The sequence below is a fragment of the Mirounga leonina genome, unplaced genomic scaffold, assembly GCF_011800145.1.
Source record: "Mirounga leonina isolate KUSES-001 unplaced genomic scaffold, KU_Mleo_1.0 Mir_129, whole genome shotgun sequence".
NCBI classification, from domain to species: domain Eukaryota; kingdom Metazoa; phylum Chordata; class Mammalia; order Carnivora; family Phocidae; genus Mirounga; species Mirounga leonina.
Window position 1 is genome coordinate 47468513 of NW_023270323.1, and position 17265 is coordinate 47485777.

At 44.7% G+C, this 17265-nt stretch overlaps 1 protein-coding gene across 2 annotated transcripts; it reads right to left on the minus strand.

The window, feature by feature from the left end:
• Positions 1 to 2115: 2115 nt before the first annotated feature.
• Positions 2116 to 16409, minus strand: UCHL1 (ubiquitin C-terminal hydrolase L1). 2 transcript variants are annotated; one of them, XM_035005069.1, is made up of 9 exons: positions 16312 to 16409; positions 16184 to 16195; positions 15653 to 15781; positions 12356 to 12506; positions 10006 to 10091; positions 9880 to 9927; positions 8933 to 8999; positions 7950 to 8008; positions 2116 to 2563 (listed from the first exon to the last, which is right to left on the minus strand). In XM_035005069.1, the coding sequence occupies exons 1-9, from the start codon at positions 16342 to 16344 to the stop codon at positions 2477 to 2479; spliced, it is 672 nt and encodes a 223-aa protein (XP_034860960.1). In that variant the 5' UTR covers positions 16345 to 16409; the 3' UTR covers positions 2116 to 2476. The 2 variants fall into 2 exon arrangements, with proteins under 2 accessions (XP_034860960.1, XP_034860961.1); XM_035005070.1 differs by lacking the exon at positions 15653 to 15781 and having other exon boundaries at positions 16312 to 16382.
• Between the last annotated feature and the right edge of the window lie 856 nt (positions 16410 to 17265).

The window sequence follows — 17265 nt, forward strand, 5'->3', positions numbered from 1 at the left end:
TGAATCTAGGCAACATCATTTCCTACCAAATAACCTTCAGCAAGCTGCTTAAGCTTTGCTGTGCCTTAGTTCTCTATTTGCAATATGGGGATAATACCAATCTCAGATGATGACGAAGTTTAATTTAGAACATAGTTAAAAACTTAAGCTCTTACGGTCTTTTCTAAACACATAACATATACACGTTTATAAAACTCACTCATTTCATGCATAAATATTTTTCCATGTTTTGGGGTCTTTCAGGAGACCAAGTATTATACTTAATGTGTAACCTAAAGATTCAATTGGACATTTTGGGTGTTTAAAAAGAGAGACGCTTAGGGGCCTCTGGGTGGCTCAGTTGGTTAAGCATCTGACTCTTGATCTCAGCTCAGGTCTTGATTTCCGGGTCATGAGTTCAAGCCCTGCTTTGGGTTCCATGCTGGGCATCGTGCCTACTTTAAAAAAAGTGGGGGAGATGCTTAATATCAGGTGGCTTTGCCTGTTGAAAGCACTAGAGTCACCTTCAAGACCAAAGGCTGATAACATTTTAAGGAATAAGCCAAATGGACATAGATCTTTGACAAATCGAAGACGTCAATTAAGAGGGCTTGTTGGGAAACAAGATGCATACTGCCTTCAGATGGAAGACAAAGTCAGTGGTACCTCTTGGAGTTGTACATGGCTGAGGCCTCAAGAGCAGTGGGGAAGTAGTTGGTACTAGATGGAACCTTTTAGGGGCCCTTTCCTGAAATCTAGGTTAACATGAAACAGGGAAGATGTGGAAGAGGGTAATTCCTTTGCCCAAAATTATTGAGAGGCAAAAGTGGAGGTCAAAGACAAGTTTGGTAAATCCTGAAGCCTGTTCATACGTCTAGCTACCTTTAGGTAGTGAGTCCAGTCTAAGCCCGGTTTCCCTTGTGAATAGCTGTGAGGCCTTGGGCATGTAACCTAACCTCCCTGCTGGCATAAACTGAAATATCTCTGTACCTCCAGGGGAGCCTTAGCTATTGCATAACCTTTCACGGTGTGGCATGCTAAGGCACGTTAGTTTGGGAGCATTTTAATAAATATGTTTCTCATACATGAAGTATAAAGGCTTGGAGCTACATTGAGTGGTAGAATTTGAATTTCTAAGGCCATAAGTAATATATATATTTTTACCAGCTCCTAGAAGTGGGAAGGAGCCTAGCTTTGTTTCCTTTCCCGTAAGTCCTTCTTCAAAGTGTTGTACATAAGTCACACACCAAGTTAGAATTGAAAATACATCCCTCTGGCTTCAACTCTGAGCAATTACAATAATCTGAATCACTTTTTTTACATTAAAAGAATGTCAATCGTAGTGATCATTTTCCTCCTAGGAACCAAAATATCCTTCACTTGCAAGCTGGATTCATAACCTTAGTCTAATTATGAGAAAAACACGGGACATAGCCCAGTAGACGGGCATCATGTAAAATACTTGTCCAGTACCCCTCAAAACTGTCAAGTCCTCAAAAACAAAATGTGAGAACTGATCACAGCCAAGGGAGCCTAGTGAAACATGACAACTAAATATAAAATGGTGTCCTGGATGGGCTCCTGGAACAGAAAAAGGGCATTAGGTCAAAACTTGAGGGACTCTGAAGAAGCTATGGATGGGAGTTAACAGTAATATCAAGATTGGGTCATTATAACAAATGTTTTATACTAATGTAAGCTGTTACTAATGTAAGCTGTTAATAGGCAAAATGGAGGAATATATGGGAACTCTAAGAGCTTCTCAATCTTCTGTAAATCTAAAAATTCATCTAAAATGGAAGTCTATTTAAAAAATTTTAAGTCTACAGGTATACACAGTAATATGAATGTATAGAAAGGGGCGCCAGGCTGGCTCAGTCGGTAGAGCATGTGACTCTTGATCTCAGGGTTGTGAGTTCGAGCCCCAAGTTGGGTGTGGAGATTAGTGAAAATCTTTAAGATAAATGAATCAATCAATCAATCAATCAATCAATCAATAGAAAAAAGTCTGGAGACTCTGAACCAATACTACTTTTATGGTAATTTGCCTACCCTGTGCCCTAGGAGTTGCTTCTATGGAAGACATAACCATATAGCACTGGAGGGGAAGATAAAAGAGAAAGTGGAAACCAGCTGAGGCTCATCTCTTAATCAGCAGAAAAGTTTTATTTCTTTTAACGACAAACAAACCACATCCAAGGCCTTAACCTACAGACGCAAACCAAAGTAGTAGCCATTTAAAGCATTAGCTATTGAGGTACAATACATACATGGGGGGGAGGGGAATGCTTCACCATCTGAAGCTTATACCAAACTGCTCGATCGACAGCTGAGCTCTGCTAGTGCTTGGGTGTGGCCAAGGGGAAGAGCGTAACTGCAGAACCGAAGGAGAACAGCTGTGTTCCGCAAGTACTGAAGCATTCTGGACTGCATTGGTGAAGGTGGGTTTCACATATAAGGGAAAGGGGTGGGAAAAGGCTACATCCCCCCCAGGGCATTAGGCTGCCTTGCAGAGGGCCACAGCAGAAAAGCGGACCTCCCCTTGTTCACGCTCGGTGAATTCTCTGCAGACCTTGGCGGCATCCTGAAAGGAGAAAGGTCATTCATATCCAAACAGCAGCGGCTCAAAAGGAAGTTCCAACAGGAAAGTTATCGGTAAGGCGCAGAGGTCACCCTGATCAACTTCAAACCTCCCACTTTAAACCAGGGCTGGCTTCAGACCAAAAATAAATTAATTAATTAATTAAAAAAAATCAGGTGTTGGGCAAGATAAGAACTCATGCACAGACTTGACTTTAGAAGCTTTGACTTCTTTATGACTTTCACCAAGTGCTCTGGGCTTCCTCCACCTTGTGCCTGGTTTTGACAAGAAAACTACATACACTAGGAACGCACTTTTCCTCAAATAGCAACAAGGTAAAAAATAGATCCTCTCTCCCATTAGGGGGCCTAAGAAAAAAGTTCCCCTAACTCAAGAAATTCCAAGTAAACACAAATTCCTTTCAAGTAAACATTTTACCGAACAGTCTTAAATGCCTGGTGTTCCAGGTGTTAATGACTTATCGATGTTGGAAGGACATGTGTTACTAGTTCTAAGACCCAGATTACAAAGATTGGTAATAGAAAATTGATCCCAAATTCTAGGGTTTAAACGCCTTGGCATAGTAAATATCAATCACTGCTTCATCTGTAAAAAGTCTAGTGGAAAAATAGCTCCACAAACCATATGAAATGTAAGACCTTTAAGAGGACAGAACAGTCATGACGCATCAGCTCCCAAGGTCTAAAAACCATCGACTCCATGAGCTGGCCCTTAAAAGGCATCAGCCACATCCAGTTTTGCTCCTGCTTTAGAACCAGTCTAGAGGGGATTCTAGATTGACATCTACATATTTCATTCTCAATCAGAATTATACTATTCCAGACCTTTCCTGTAGGACCCACAGGGATAACAACTATTAAAAGGTGTGTCTATAAAGGGAATAGTCATTCATCTCCTACAGACCATGAGCAGTGACCTCAGAATTCATGGGTTAAGCTTATGTCATTTCTTACCAGTTTAGCAACAATTTACTATATACTTCAGACAACCTAATACAAGCTTCAACCATATACAACCAGCCTTACTTAGGATAAGAATTTTCACTAATTAAGATGCTCGTTTATTCCATTTAAGTGAGATTCTAGTTAGTTTTTATTGTTTTTTTTTAAACAGGGTTTTACCTTCCCCACACCTCAAATTCTACTCAAGCAACAGCTTTTGGTATCCTACGTGGAGTACATTTTTGTGGTATTAGCAGTGTTCAATATGAAAGTACCTTAGAGCTTTATTAGAAGGACCAGTCTTTCCCCCAAATGGGTCATCACCAGAAGTTCTGCCTCTTACTCTCTCCCCTAAGTAAATTCTACCTTTGCAAATCACCCTCAATCCTGCTTTTCTAGATCTATTTCTCATTCCACATTACTACTCCCATATGCCCCTCGTATATCCGAGAATTAGCTCCAACTGATCTCAGGTGTGTGTGACAGCAGGCTAGAGAAAGTGACCCTCCCTCCTTTGCGGCATCATTTGGTCCACCAGCACCTTGAGGTCGTGAGGTTTAGGACATTCCAAAGCCAGGTCTATTACCCAGGAAGGTAGTCCTGAACGGTGGCTAGGATTGCCCAGATTTGAACCACGGTTTTGCCATTTAAGTCACTGACCCTGAGCATCACTTAACCTCCCTGTACCTCAGTTTCCCCACCTGTAAAATGTGGGTATAATACCCACCTCAGAGCCTCATTAAAAGCATTCTCTAAAAGCTAGAAGTCCCTTAGAATAGCATCTAGCACAGGGGTCAGCAAACTGTAGCCTGCTGCCTATCTTTATGAATAAAGTTTTAATAGAATACGGCCACATATTCACTTAGACGTGGTCTCAGAATGGAATACAAGCGTACCTCATCGTATCGCACTTCGTCTTACTGCACTTCTCAGAGACTGCATTTTTACAAATGCAAAGTTTTTAGCAACCCTGCATCAAGCGAGTCTACCAGCACCTTTTTTCAATAGCATCTGTGTTTCTGTGTCACATTCTGGTGATTCTTGCAGTATTTCAAACTTTTTTCATTGTATTTATTACGGTGATCTGTGATTAGTGATATTTGATGTCACATTAAATTGTTTTAGAGTGCTACAATCCACATCCATACAAGAGAGCGACCTCAATCAATAAACGTTGTATGTGTTCTCACTGCTCCGGTGACCAGCTTTTCCCCCATGTCTCTCGCCCCCCAGGCCTCCCTGTTCCGAGATGATATTGAAATTAGGCCAATTAATAACCCTACAATGGCCTCTAATGCGTTCAAATGGAGAGTCACACATCTCTCACTTTAAATCCAAAGCTAGAAATGATTAAGCTTAGTGAGGAAGGCACGTTGAAAGTTGAGATAGGCTAAAAGCTAGGACTCTTGTGCCAAACAGCAAGTTGTGAATGCAAAGGAAAAGTTCTTGAAGGAAATTAAAAGTGCTACCCCTGTGACCACATGAATGATAAAAAAGCAGAACAGCCTTATTCCTGGCATGGAGAAAGTTTGAGTGATCTGGATAGAGGATCAAACCAGCCACAACATTCCCATAAGCCAAAGCCTAATCCAGAGAAAGGCCCTAACTCTTCAATTCTGTGAAGGCTGAGAGAGGTGAGGAAGCTGCAGAAAAGTCTGAAGCTAGCAGAGGTTGGTCCAAGTTTAAGGAAAGAAGCTGTCTCCATAACATCAAAGTGCAAGGTGAAGCAGCAAGTGATGGAGAATCTGCAGCACATTATCCAGAAGATTAGCTAAGATCATTAATGAAGGTGGCTACACTGAACAACAGACTTCCCACGTGGATGACCTAGGCTTCTATTGGAAGATGATACCATGTAGGACTTTCACAGCTAGAGAGGAGAAGTCAATGGTTGGGTTCAAAACTTCAAAGGACAGGCTCTCTTATTATGGGCTAATGCAGCTGGTGATTTTAAGTTGAAGCCAATGCTCACTTACCATTCTGAAAATCCTAGGGCCCTTAAGAAGTAGGCTACATCTGGAAAAACAAAGCCTGGATGACAGTACCTCTGTTTACAACATGGTTTACTGAATATTTTAAGCCCACTCTTGAGACCTCCTGCTCAGAAAAAAAGATTTCTTTCAAAATGACTGCTCACTGACAGTGCACCCACACAGTTCTGATGGAGATGGACAAGATTTGTGTTTTCATGCCTACTAAATAACGTCTACTCTGCAGCCCCATGAATCAAGAAGTCATTTCAACTTGCAAGTCTTTTTAAGAAACACATTTCGTAAGGCCATAGTGAGTGATTCCTCTGATGGAGCCGGGTAAACTGAAAATCTGCTGGGAAGGATTCACCATTCTAGAGGTCATTAAGAACATTCCTGATTCATGGGAAGAGATCGAATATCAACCTGAACAGGAGTTTGGAAGACATGAATTCCAACCCTCATGGGACTCTGAGAGGTTCAAGACTGAGTGAAAGAAGTACCTGCAGGTGTGGTGGAAAGAGCACGAGAACTAGAATGAGAAGCAGAGCATGAAGGTGGGACTGAATTGCTGCCATCTCATGAGAAAACTTAAATGGATGAGGTGTTGTTTCTCATGATGAGCAAAGAAAGTGGTTCCTTAAGATGGGATCTACTGGTGAAGATGCTGTGAAGGCTGCTGAAATGACAACAAGGCTTTCGGGGCTAGAATATGACATAAACGAAGTTGATAAAGCAGCAGAAGGGTTTGAGAGGATTGACTCCAATTTTAAGAAGTTCTACTGTGGGTAAAACTCTGTATCAAAAGCATCATATGCTACAGGGAAAACATTCGTGAAAGGAAGAGTCCATGGATGCAGCAAACTTCACTGACGGCTTATTTTAAGAAACTGCCACAGCCACCCCAACCTTCAGCAACCACCACCCGATGAGTCAGCAACCATCGACATGGAGGCAAGACCTCCACCAGCAAAAACTTTACAACTCAGAAAGCTCACATGATGGTAGGCATTTTTTTAGAAATGAAGTATTTTTAATTAATATATGCACACTGTTCTTTTAGACAGAATGCTATTGTACACTTAACAGACTACAATGGAGTACGAACAGAACTTTTATATGCACCAGGAACTATAAATTTCACTTAACTCACTTCATTGCGATATTCGCTTTACTGCAATGGTCTGGAACTGAACCCACAACATCCCTGAGGTATGCCTGTACTTGCAACAGAGCCAAATGCCACACGAAGCCTGAAATACTTTCTACCTGGCTCTTTACAGAAAGTTTTCCAGCCCTTCATCTGCACACAGCAAGCACTCAAAAAAGATTAGTTATTACTACAAATGAAGTACTTACACCTTAACAGCATTTCTTCTTATCACAATTAAGCAACTTCCCTTTATAACAGTAAATTGATTCAATTCTAGAGACTTGTTTTTAGGGGGAAGGGGCCCCAGGTAGTCTATCAGCCCTTGTCCAGAACTAAGAGGTCTCTGGAATCCTTTACAGTAGGACAGTGATCTTAGATCTTAAAGTTATCGAGGCAGGTTCTGAATCTGCTCCTCTCGTCCTCTAACAGTGGCCCCAGGAGAAGAAAAAACTGAAGTCAACGGCCTAACTGGAATTCCTAGTACACCAGCTGTAAGACAGACCCTAATCCAGCAGTGTGACAGGGATTAAGAAAGGCTCAGGTTGGGGGGCGCCTGGGTGGCTCAGTTGGTTAAGCGACTGCCTTCAGCTCAATTCATGATCCTGGAGTCCCGGGATCGAGTCCCACATCGGGCTCCCTGCTCGGCAGGGAGTCTGCTTCTCCCTCTGCCCTCTTCCCTCTCGTGCTCTCTGTCTCTCATTCTTTCTCTCTCAAATAAATAAATAAAATCTTAAAAAAAAAAGGCAGGCTCAGGTTGGGTCCCTTGAGTGGTTAGCTGTGATGTAATCTGACAAGAGGACAATGGTCACCTTAATCCCACAAGGAAGTAAAGCAATGGCTTGCAGGCTAATTCTAACCCTGGACTAAAGTCAGCACACGATACAGATCAGTCATGGCTGCTCTGGAGGATCCTGTTTAAGACCATTTGCTAGAAAATACAGTAGACAGAATTACTAAAATAGGGGCGCCTGGGTGGCTCAGTCGTTAAGTGTCTGCCTTCAGCTCAGGTCATGATCCCAGGGTCCTGGGATCGAGCCCACATCGGGCTCCCTGCTCTGCGGGAAGCCTGCTTCTCCCTCTCCCTCTCCCCCTGCTTATGTTCCCTCTCTCGCTGTCTGTCAAATAAATAAAAATTTAAAAATCTTAAAAAAAAAAAAAAAGAATTACTAAAATAATCTTTAAGCCCTAAAGACTGCTATTAACCCAGACGATGGGGTGCTGGCTGCCCTGAAGAAGTACTACCACCTGAGACAATATGGCCAAAGAAAGGTGGGCCTCAGTGGAAGATGGGTTCCAAAGATTACCTGCAGCAAGGAGTCCTCTGAACTGGTGCCATGGTTTACCGGGAAAGGCATTCGTCCATCTGGAACAGAGAAGCCAGGCAGCTCAACTTTCTCTGCAGATTTTCTGGCTGCCGTGCTTACCCAGCCTAAAGAGAAGTTTTCCATCTCCCAAATACCACTGCCACTCCCACAGAGGAAGGCTGGTCAGAAGCAATCGGATGGAAAGGAAGTTCGAATGCTCCTGGATACCCACCCGGGGCAATTCTAATCCTCAAGCAACAGGACCACACAAGCCCAATGTGGTCACCCTAACAGAAAGGCTTGGGCCACATCTCCTGGGAAGGGTCCCAGAGCAAAAGGCAGACGCAGCCTCTGAGGTACCGAGGAGGTGGAGCCAAGAAGGGATCTTTCGGATCTCACTGCCCCTTAATGACTGCTTACTGGCCCCAAGTCTCCTTCGCTCTTGTCTGCTTATAGGTGGTTCTCGAGGCAACATGGCTGCAAGTCTTCATTAATACAAAGGGGATGACTTTTACCAGATGGCTATCTTTCTTGTTAGCATATACCAGCTAAGACAAATTACCCCCCAACATGTCCAAATTCTTCCTATGCAAACAAGATCACATTGAGGCATTTATCTTTTTCCAAAAGTACTCCTTGTCGGGATGCTGTGGGAGATCCTACAGTGCTAATGCTGTAGGGGAAGGTGGGAAGAGAAAACATGAACACGGATGCCTTGAACTGGCACGGATCTCTTTGCCGGTTTGGGACTAAAACCATTCTTCCTGCAGGTCACACTGCCTGATGGGTGGTGGAAGTGCTCTGCGTGATAAAGGGGTAAGTGCCCCAGTGAGAATACCTCGTTGTTTTGGCTTTGTGAACAAAGACACACTTCATAAAGATACACTAACTGCCACAAAGTCACGCACCAATACCGTAAGAGGAATTTCATCTGGAAGAATGCCTGAAACTACGTGGGGTTCCAAAAATGGAGTGAAACCTACCAAGTTCGTAGAGATGGCCATCCACGTTGTTAAACAGAATAAAATGAAAATTCACTTTGTCATCTACCTGAGGAGAGTCAAGAAATATTTTTGAAGATGAGTTTTGATTGTACTATATACTGCATTAAAAATGTTTTCCTTCAGCTTTAATGAGATACAGGACATAATATTGTGTAAGTTCAAAATGTATAACATGTTGATTTAATACACATATTTTGCAATATGATTTTAAGAACAGAACTTAATTTATTAAAAATAAATTCTGTCACTCTAAGTATAATGCGCTGGAACTGACTTGCTTATTATTTCAAATTAGTATAGCTAACACTTATGTATTTCCTATATACTAGACAATATTGTAAGACTATCATAAAACCTTAATCTATTAAAATAAATATAGTAACTATCAGAAAGCTATGACTTTTTCCTGAGGAGGAAATTCAGGCTTAGGAAGGATTAAGTATTTCACCCAAGGTCAAGACTAGAAAGTGGTAGGGCCAACAGTAGTTATAAAGGCACGGATACAGACTTAAATCTAATTAACTGTTGATTAAAGGACTGTGTTCAGGTTAACGATATATTTAAGCCTTCTAGAAACCGTCAGTCCTTGCTGGTAATCTTACTCTCTCCAACAGTCTGTGGGAAGAGTATGTGAAATGCTCAGTTGCCAGGAGGGGGATATTCCTCTCAGAATCATTTGGATGTAAACAAAATACTGTTTGAATTTACTCAAGACTATGTTTACTGCCAATTAGATTTCTGAAGAGCCATTTCAACGAATAGGTCCAACCAAAGCATGATTCTGGAAGAGTTTTCTGGGCTTAATTGGTCTTAATTGGCCTTGGGTGGAAAGGTCTGCTGTGTTCAGGTAAGAGGTTCCTGTATGTATTCCAGGGGAGACACAGAGCCGCCTGGGCAGCCTGGCTCTGATCTGTAATTGCATTTACCCGACATTGGCCTTCCTGTGCCACGGCATCATGGGCTGCCTGAATGGCCTGCAGACAAGAGAGAATAATGAGCACAAAAACCTCTGTAGTCATTTAAAACTGACGCTCTGGAAGTAATTTTCCTACCTCGTTCTTTTCAAAGCATTTTGCTCGGTCTTCAGGGGACAGCTTCTCCGTTTCAGAAAGAAACTGTTTCAGGACTGACCCATCCTCTTAAAAAAAAAAAAAGAAAAACACATTAGTAAAGACAGAATAGTGCAAATGGGTGCACATTTACAGCACACTTAGGCTGTTACACAGCCAGCCACGTTCGGTGACTGAAGTCTTCACTATGGCCCTGGAGGGGTAGATGAGCTGTCCCTTCCTCAGCCTCTTTCCAACTAGTCCCTTCTCCCTGCATTCAAGCCGATGAACTCTCCGCTCCTCCAGAGGGCGCCAAGCCCTCTCCTGCAGCTCTTCCCAGCCATCCGGACGCTTTTCCCCTCCCACCTCACACTCAACCTCTCAAATCCCTATCACCTTCCTTACGGTGCTTATGCATTTGGAACATGTATTTGTGAGATCTGTCTTGCTATAAAGGCAGGGACTGTCTTGTCTATTGCTAGTTGGATTTTTTTTTGGTTTTTGTCAAGATTTATTTAAGTAATCTCCATGCCCAACCGGGGACTCGAACTCACGCGCTCTACAGACTGAGCCAGCCTGGCGCCCTTCTAATCGCTATTATCTATAGCAACTGGCTACACACAACCCTACCTGGTTCAACAACATTCTAGTCTAATAATAGGTTCTCAAACCAAGATTTTTTACTTCAGGGTAGAAAATGCAATCTTAGTAGTACGGATATCCAGAAAGACATTAACTTAAGGATCTTAAGAAGAAATGTAAAGTGCTTAGTAGTCTGGCCCAGAGACAAATGACCAGCTGACAGTTTGGTATAAGCATTTTGTCACTGCTCAATGTGGCTAAATCTAGGAGACGCTGAAGACGTGTCTAGAGCAAGATCGATTTGTATTTCAAAGACTGCATTCCAACTTCCAGCTCTAAACTCAAACAAATTAGTTAAGTAAAGACCACTTAAAATTTGGAAGGAATCCTCTTCATTTTACGGGGAGGGCTAGGACTCCAATTTCCTGTGGCACAATCATGACCACGGCTACAAGAGTTCTCGTAGCTTCTGCTGACCTCCCAACACAGGACTCTGAAGTGAGACTTACTGCAGAAGAAATAGAGGATCAATCTACACCTCCTTAACATGCCAAGTCAATATTTGATAAATTGAGTTCTAGAAGACTGGATCTTTATGGCCAGACAAGCAACCCCCCCCCTTTTTTTTTAAGATTATTTATTTGACAGAGAGAGAGAGAGACAGCGAGAGAGGGAACACAAGCAGGGGGAGTGGGAGAGGGAGAAGCAGGCTTCCCGCCAAGCAGGGAGACCTATGCGGGGCTCGATCCCAGGACCCTGGGATCATGACCTGAGCCAAAGGCAGACACTTAACGACTGAGCCACCCAGGCGCACCGCCCCCCGCCTTTTTTTTTTTTTTTAAATTTTGGAAGTATACCAGCAGCAGTCTTGGCCACACTTACCTTGCTTAAAAAACAAAACAAAACCAAAAAAACCCATATCTGACCTGCTCCAAGCAACACCGTGGACTATATTAGCTGAAATTATTCCATTCTTAGCCACCCCCATCCACTGTCTAAATCAGGAGTTGGCAAACTACTGTGCCTATTTTTGACTTATTGGAACACAGCCACATCCACTGGTTTACATCTTGCCTGGGGCTGCTTTTAAACTGCAAAGACAGAGACCCACTGGCCCTCAAAACCCTAAAAGATTTACTCTCACCTTTCAAGAAAGTTTGTTGACCCTTGGCCTCTAGCACGCATTATGCCATGTATTTTAACATATTTTCATGCTGTTCATTGTGCTTCTGATAAGCCTGAGGGCTGAGACTCCTTTCTGGAAGTGAGCTAAGACCCCAGACCCTTGTTTGCAGCTGGATCCTTTCAAGGTTTCAAGCTGCTATGTTTCCCTGCAGGAGCCTTCACGGTATCTTCGTCTGGCTGCTCTAGGCTACTTTGGTTCTCCTGTTGCTTAAGAGACCCAGAACCATTAGAGACAGGTCCTAAGTGGTGATATTTTATGGTTTAACATCATCTCTAATTCTTCTGAAGCGTCGAGCCTTGAACAAGGGCACATGAGAATCACGCATATGCTGGGAAGTAGTACAGAACTACCTCTCTCTCCCTCTTCCTTCCAGGTGGAAGAAGCTAGACCATGTTTCTTGGAAAAAGAGTTTCCTTTCCTCAAAAGAAAATCCATCATTAATTTGCCTACTGATTACATCCAGATCAGTAGGTTTCAAAAAAATGTAAGGCGACGACTTCGCTGAACAGACCCCTGGGGGTTTGGGGATCACAAGCTCTGGTTAACTAGAGGTCAACCAGAGGACTGCCCTCAAAATCCACTTACCAAACTCCAGTTTGTCTTGGTTATTGGCCACGGCATGGATAAGCCCGATGGTGCCACAGGAGTTGCCAATGGTCTGCTTCATGAAGTACACCTTAGGACTGACTTCTTGTCCCTTCAGCTCTTCAATCTGTTTTTTCCTGAAGTTCTCATGCTGTGAATATAAAACATTTTTTTAGATCTCATGAAAATGCAAAGCCCTAACAGACGGCAGCACAGCGAGTTCTACCACCTAAATGGAAACACAAGTGGGATGTGTGACCAGGAGCCTTGGTTCTAGGTGCTGGCCAGCACCCAGAGGATCACCTGTCTGCGTCCCACACCTACGCCAGCCCGTAGGGTTCTGAGAGGTTCTGAGACTCCACGCTGATGCTGCAGTGCAGTCATGGCCTTGGATGTTGCCCAAGGATTTGTCTAGACACCACTGCAACCTTTTAGCTTGAAAATGTGTGGTGTCCTGAAGTCAGAAAAACAGGCACGTTCATTTTTTTTGTCCTTAAACCACCACCACCAACTATATTTCACACAGGACCCCAATCAAGCTTTGGTCAATTTAACATCCTAATAAACACCAGCCAGTCTATATCCCAGTATTCTTTAAAGTTCTACTTCTACTGTGTCCAAGTGTACTTCTTTTCAATAACAAATACAAAACAAGACTTAGCTGCTGAAAGGAACAATTTTAAGAAATTATTCCCTCACTTTTTTTTTGGAAGGAAAGACAACGGACCTAGGGTTCGGGGCTGTGATTCCACAAAATCTTCTCACCCTACAAGAGAAGATGTGACACTTGCGTGTCCTTGTCAACAATACATTTTGAGGACAGATTAACAATGGGAGGAGGGATCAGTAAATGAATGAGACTAGAGATAGTTTTCCTCAAAGAATCCATCTGCTCTTTGTACAGTAATTTAGGGGGCTTGTCTGGACCTTTCACTAATGGATTTTAGACCTTAAAGGTAGGACTTCTCAGTTAAAGCACAGTACTGCTACCATAGAAACACTAATGTGTCGTAACTAGTATAATCGGACAGAACATCGGAAGTACGTTTCCTTTGTTTTTGTTGTTGATGGTTTTTTTTTTTTAATATTTTAAGTAATCTACACCCAATGTGGGGCTCTAACTTACAACCCTGAGATCAAGAGTTGCACACTTCACCCAATGAACCAGCCAGGTGCCCCTAGAAGTATATTTGTAATTCCAGTAGCCTTACATTACTATACACATAACTGACTTAGTTTAAGCCTGGTCTGTGACGCCATCAGATGAGTAAGATCTCCCTACCCCACAAGACCAACTAATTGAAATTCTAACATCAAAGATCTACCATGTCTTTGAAATGAGTTACTATTCATGGGCTGTTAAGGATTTTCACTTTTCTGGGTTTGTTTAATGGGATAGCACCATTCTTTAGGTGTTTGAGCTCTTGCATGGAGCTACTTCTGCAAATATTTCATTATCACTTAAAATGTTTCTGAACTGGTTAGTGGACAGCTGGGTGGCTCAGTCGGTTAAGCGTCTGCCTTCTGCTGGGATCTCAGGGTACCGGCATGGAGCCCCGAGAATCAGGCTCCTTGCTCAGCAGGGAGTCTCCCTCTGCCCCTCCCTGCTGCTTGTGCCTGCACTCCCGCTCGCTCTGTTCTCCCTCACTCTCAAATAATAAAATCTTAAAAAAAAAAAAAACTGGTCCAGTTAAGATTTCATAACACTCTTAGACAAAATCAGATGCTTTCTAAATTAACATCAGCTTATTTGGAAATCAACATATAATCCTCAACTTTTCTTTGAATTTGCTTCAGTGTTTAGCCTAATTGGTGTTTTGTATCACAGACTAGGTGCTCAACAAATCTGACTGCCCCAGCTAGAGCTAAAGGACTGAGCATCCAGATCACTCAAATCAGAACGTTCTTTAACAAGCGCAGCTTGATCCAGTGAAAAGCAAGCAGTGGGCTTTTGAAAGACAAACACGATGCACCACTGCCTCCCAGAGGCCTTGCCTGGGAGTGCTGCTCAAAACCTCCGAGTCATCATGGATCCTCTAATAAGAGCGCTCAGGCAGAGGCTCAAAGGAGAGAGGAGATTGTGTTTGATTCTGTCAACAGGGAAGCTAATTTGACTTGCAATTATTTGGCAGCTCGGGTTTACCTAACCAAAGGCTTTGGCAATAAAAAAACATGTCAGTGGGATTATCCTAATAGCTTTAATAAGGGTTTTTTAACTCAATATCAAGCCCATTTCCTAGGAGGAATGCCTGCAACTTCCCATAGAACTTAATAATTTATGCTGAGGATGCTTCTAGAACACCCAGCCCTAGCATGGTGCTTCGGTTAAAGCTTCCACTGTTTGGAATGATGCCCCAAAGGCTACTGCCCCAGGTTTTGTTAATGCAGATTTCACCACTCCCAAATCGGGGGTCAAGTGACAGCAATAGGAGATAAGACAATGCCATGCCAGTTAGTGGGATTTCATACATCGCAAGACAACAATTACCCCAGCTACCTTTTTATATCTGATGCTCAGTCTTTGAGGTACATACATCCATGCACACTTGTAGGAGGAAGACCATCTAAAGGGAAATGAAAAGGTGTTTCTAAAACTGCTTTAATGCCCACCTATTTCACTTAGCTACAAGGTGAGAGAGGAAAGACAAGAGAGGTGGAAGGAGGTCCCCACACACAAATGATTAAGCTTTTTTTAAAAAAGCACATCGGAGAGGCTAAAAACCAAGTGCGCATGATGTAGGGAGTGGAGGGTGGGAAGAGACGCAAATCCACCAAAGACCCAGGAGTGGAGATGGAGCATTAGAGAACCTATTGTTTTGCTGTGGCTTAGGCAAGCCCGTCCCCCCCTCCCCATTTTACTGCAAGGTGGGAGTCTGAGAACCAAACAAACTGGCAGGTCACAGCCCTTAAAGGGAAACAACCAGCCATTCCTTGGAGTGGAAGGCTCTGAAACGCGTAGGTTGCGGCCAACTCATGAATAGGATGAATTCCTTCTCGGGATAATGGGGATGATGGAACGGAGATGCTGCTACTTCTCCTTGAAATTCACGGCAATGCTGAATGGACGAGCGAGGAGCCAGCAAATTCTCTAACCACCCCTGAGTAGATGCCATGAAAGGGCGGGCTTCTCACCCCATCCCCCGCAGGAAGGGGGCAGTTTTGCAGGTATGGGCGCCCGGTCCGGGAGGGGAGCGGAAGGGAGGGAAGCCGGGAGTCCACACGGCCCTCCGCGCCTCACTCGGCTCTGGAAGCGGCGCGCACCACCCCGGGCCCACGCAGCCCGGGCCCACGCCCTACCTGGGCCGTGAGGGGAAACAGCAGCAGCAGCGCGCAGGCAGGCGCGGGCACCGAGCCCAGAGCCTCCTCCTCCAGCCCCAGCACGTCCGCGAAGCGCCACTGGCCGGCCACCCCCAGCCGGGCCAGCACCTGCGGAGAGGAAAGACGGCGGCCAGGCGCGCCGAGACCCCGCGAGTGGCGGGCGCCTGCCGGAGGGCGGGCCCGGCCCGGCGCCCTCGGTGCCCCCACCCCAGCCTGGGAGGAGTCGCAACCTGCCCCGCCCCCATCCCCCGCCGGCTCAATGACACAGCACAAAGCGCGGCCCCCACGTGGCTCCCGCGAAGCCCGCGCCACGCCCTCGGGAGCTGGGCCCGCACCCTCCCCCCACCACCTCCGACGGTTCCGCAGAGTCACCCCCCGACCCCGATGCCGCGGCACGAGGAGGGCGCCCGGGACGCCGCTGGGTCCCTGCGAGACAGCCGGAGCTGATGCGCGCCTCCGCCTCGGCGCTCCCGGGGGAAGGGGACAGAGGCAGTGCGAGACGCCACTCACTTTGTTCAGCATCTGAAAGGCAAATGCAAAAAAAAATACAAAAATAAAGCCGGTCATCGAGGCAGCTAGCTGGCGAGCGCTGACCCTCAGCTCTGCGCTCCCCGGGCGACGATGCACCCGACGCTTACCTCGGGGTTAATCTCCATCGGTTTGAGCTGCATCTTCGCGGAGCGCAGGAGGACCCGCTATCAAGAGAAAAGGAAAAACAGCGAAAGGAGCCGCCCAGGCTGCCGCTATAAAGCGCCGGCCTGACGCACTTTGGGTGCCTGCGCAGGGGGAGCAGGGGCAAAACCAAGCGACGGGGAAACGGCCAGTCGCAGCCAAATGGGCACGAACCCCCCCATGCGCCGCGCGGAATGGTACGGCCGGGCCCCCAAACCTTGCAGTCTCACTTGCTGGTGAGATAATCTGGTGGTTGTGGGGGTGGGTTTTGTTGGTGGGTGTTCCTTGAGCGTATGGAGCGGTCGTTTAGATGGAGTCTAATTTTTTGCGAACTTTCCGGAAACCTACCATTCTTACCATCCCAATTATCGGAGAGCTCAGGGTTTCTGAAGCTTTGAGAAAAAGCCCAAATTCAACAGGTATATATTTAGTATGAATATAATTATCTGTCTCCCAAATCTTGCAGCAGTTTGCATTTGACCTTAAGACAATTCATCCTCCATGCTAAATCAGATCAGTACCGAGGTTCGTTTTTAATTGACTGCCTAGGATAAACGGTATTGCATTAGTAATGCTGATGTAATGTGACTCCCGGGGAAGAATTGGTTGGTCATGGGGAAGCTATAGGAACCTTGCGGATGTGACCATAATTTAAGACAGAGAGGAGGCAGGCGGTCGGAGACTTTAGGACACAGATCCAAGGAAAAGAAAGGTACGATTTCGAGACGAGAGGGTGTAAAAGAAAACACATTTTTAAAAGAACGGGAGGCTTTGAAAAATAAAATTCAGTGGAATATTCACAGTGAAGGAGAAAGAGAATGGCAACCAAAGGAACGACTGTTCTCTAATGAGCTCAGGTGGGGCTTGTATTTCCTACTAGCATATGCAAAAGATGGAGAGAAAAAGCATATGCGGAAGAA

Excerpts from the sequence above, each read along its gene's own strand:
- UCHL1 (XM_035005069.1), bottom strand. The coding sequence starts at position 16,344 with ATGCAGCTCAAACCGATGGAGATTAACCCCGAG. Across the intron at positions 9,000-9,879 it reads CACAGGAAGGCCAATGTCGG|GTAGATGACAAAGTGAATTT; the intron begins GTAAATGCAATT and ends GACTCTCCTCAG. Across the intron at positions 8,009-8,932 it reads TGGCCATCTCTACGAACTTG|ATGGACGAATGCCTTTCCCG; the intron begins GTAGGTTTCACT and ends TCTCTGTTCCAG.